At 39.6% G+C, this 2,118-nt stretch overlaps 1 protein-coding gene across 1 annotated transcript; it reads left to right on the forward strand.

The window, feature by feature from the left end:
- Positions 1 to 866: 866 nt before the first annotated feature.
- On the forward strand, positions 867 to 1,856 carry Olfr656 (olfactory receptor 656). The gene has a single exon (NM_147075.1). It carries the CDS (start codon positions 867 to 869, stop codon positions 1,854 to 1,856), a length of 990 nt encoding a protein of 329 aa, NP_667286.1.
- The last annotated feature ends 262 nt before the right edge of the window (positions 1,857 to 2,118 follow it).

Genomic DNA, 2,118 nt, shown 5'->3' on the forward strand with positions numbered 1-2,118 from the left:
TCTCCTGATGAGAGTAGAGCAGTTAAGTGTTTAAATTTCTGTGAACATTTACTGTAATGTCAAGTTACATATAAACAAGAGAATCAGTTAAAATATGCAGAATTTTTGAATATTTAGCATAAGCTAGCATAGAGACAATTACATAACCCTTTGTCTTATTTTCCTGCTCATTTTTATATTTCACTGGGAATTACAAAAACTAAATGGATAATGAAAATGTGACTAAGTATATAAAAACCTATCTATCTATCTATCTATCTATCTATCTATCTATCTATCTATCTATCTATCTATCTATCTATGTTAATATGTGTTCAAACAAAAACATATATGCATTTACACACAGAAATTTTCATGGATTAATGAAAAGAATGCCAATAACTGATGAAACTTGAAAACTAATTAACAAAAATCAGATCCCAAATCAGGAACTGTTTTAACTTAGATATGAAAACTGATGTCCATCTTGACCAGTGAGCTGTGTTTTTGGGACTCCAAAGTAACATTTTCCTATACTGCATGAGTATTCAGCTATAGTCCTAGAGTAAGGGGTGTACTTCTTTCCTTGAAAACAAGAACCGTTAGCTAGTCTGAAATTGTAAGTCACTTAAGTACTTACCCAAACTTTATCATAATTGCTTATTCTGTTACACAGTAATATATTATGCATTATGCAAATATTTTCACATGTAATTCCCTGATTCTAAAAATATTATAATTATGATTATTATGACACTCATTTTAAGAATAATCGTTTTCCAAACGTTCTGTAGCTAGTGAAAGTTATTGTGAGCCCATTTATTTATCTATCCCATGTTGTCTTTCCAGGTAATATGATATGGTGTGGGATTTTCTGACCAGAGACTATGTCCAACACCATAAGCCAGACCATGGAGTCTCCTAATCACACGGACTTGGATCCTTCTATCTTCTTCCTCTTGGGCATCCCAGGTCTAGAGCAATTCCATATGTGGCTCTCACTTCCAGTGTGCTGTCTGGGCACTGCCACAATCGTGGGCAATATAACCATCCTGGTCGTTGTTGCCACTGAGCCAACCTTGCACAGACCTGTCTACCTCTTCCTGTGCATGCTCTCAACCATTGATTTGGCTGCCTCCTTCTCCACAGTACCAAAGCTACTGGCTATTCTCTGGTGTGGAGCTGGGCATATCTCTGCCTCTGCCTGCCTGACACAGATGTTTTTCATTCATGCCTTTTGCATGATGGAGTCCACAGTGCTGTTGGCCATGGCCTTTGATCGCTATGTGGCTATCTGCCATCCACTCCGCTACTCTACCATCCTCACTGACACCATCATTGCTCGTATTGGGGTAGTAGCTATGATGAGAGGCTCCCTACTCATGCTTCCATGTCCCTTCCTCATTGGTCGTCTGAGCTTCTGCCAAAGCCACGTGATTCCACACACATACTGTGAGCATATGGCTGTGGTGAAGCTGGCCTGTGGAGACACCAGACCTAATCGTGTGTATGGGCTGACAGCCGCACTGTTGGTCATTGGAGTTGATTTATTCTGCATTGGTCTTTCCTATGCCCTCATTGCTCAAGCTGTTTTTCGACTCTCATCCCAGGAAGCCCGGTCCAAAGCCTTAGGTACCTGTGGCTCCCATGTCTGTGTCATCCTTATCTCTTACACACCAGCCCTCTTCTCCTTTTTCACACACCGCTTTGGCCACCATGTCCCACTCCACATTCATATTCTTTTGGCTAATGTCTATCTGCTTTTCCCACCGGCTCTTAACCCTGTGGTATATGGAGTCAAGACTAGGGAGATTCGTGAAAGGGTTGCCAAGGTGTTTCAGTGGGGACAGGGAACAAGGCTCAAGATATCTAAGTAATTATGGAATATAGTATAGAGTGCAGAAAATTTAAAAAAACACACATAGTTTTTCAAGATTAAGAAACTCTCAGTATTTGAAACTGGAAAAATATTTTAATGCTAGGATAAGATCCTCTGAAAAGCTTCTGTTCATTTGTAATAACCATAAATCACATAAGAGGGTAACAGTTTCTGTGCTTCTCTTTGATCTGGAGAAGTGCAACTATAATACTCTTCCATCTGGATAGCAACTAAACATAAGGAAAACTTTCTCTATGATG

Source organism: Mus musculus, chromosome 7 (genome assembly GCF_000001635.26).
Source record: "Mus musculus strain C57BL/6J chromosome 7, GRCm38.p6 C57BL/6J".
NCBI lineage: Eukaryota > Metazoa > Chordata > Mammalia > Rodentia > Muridae > Mus > Mus musculus.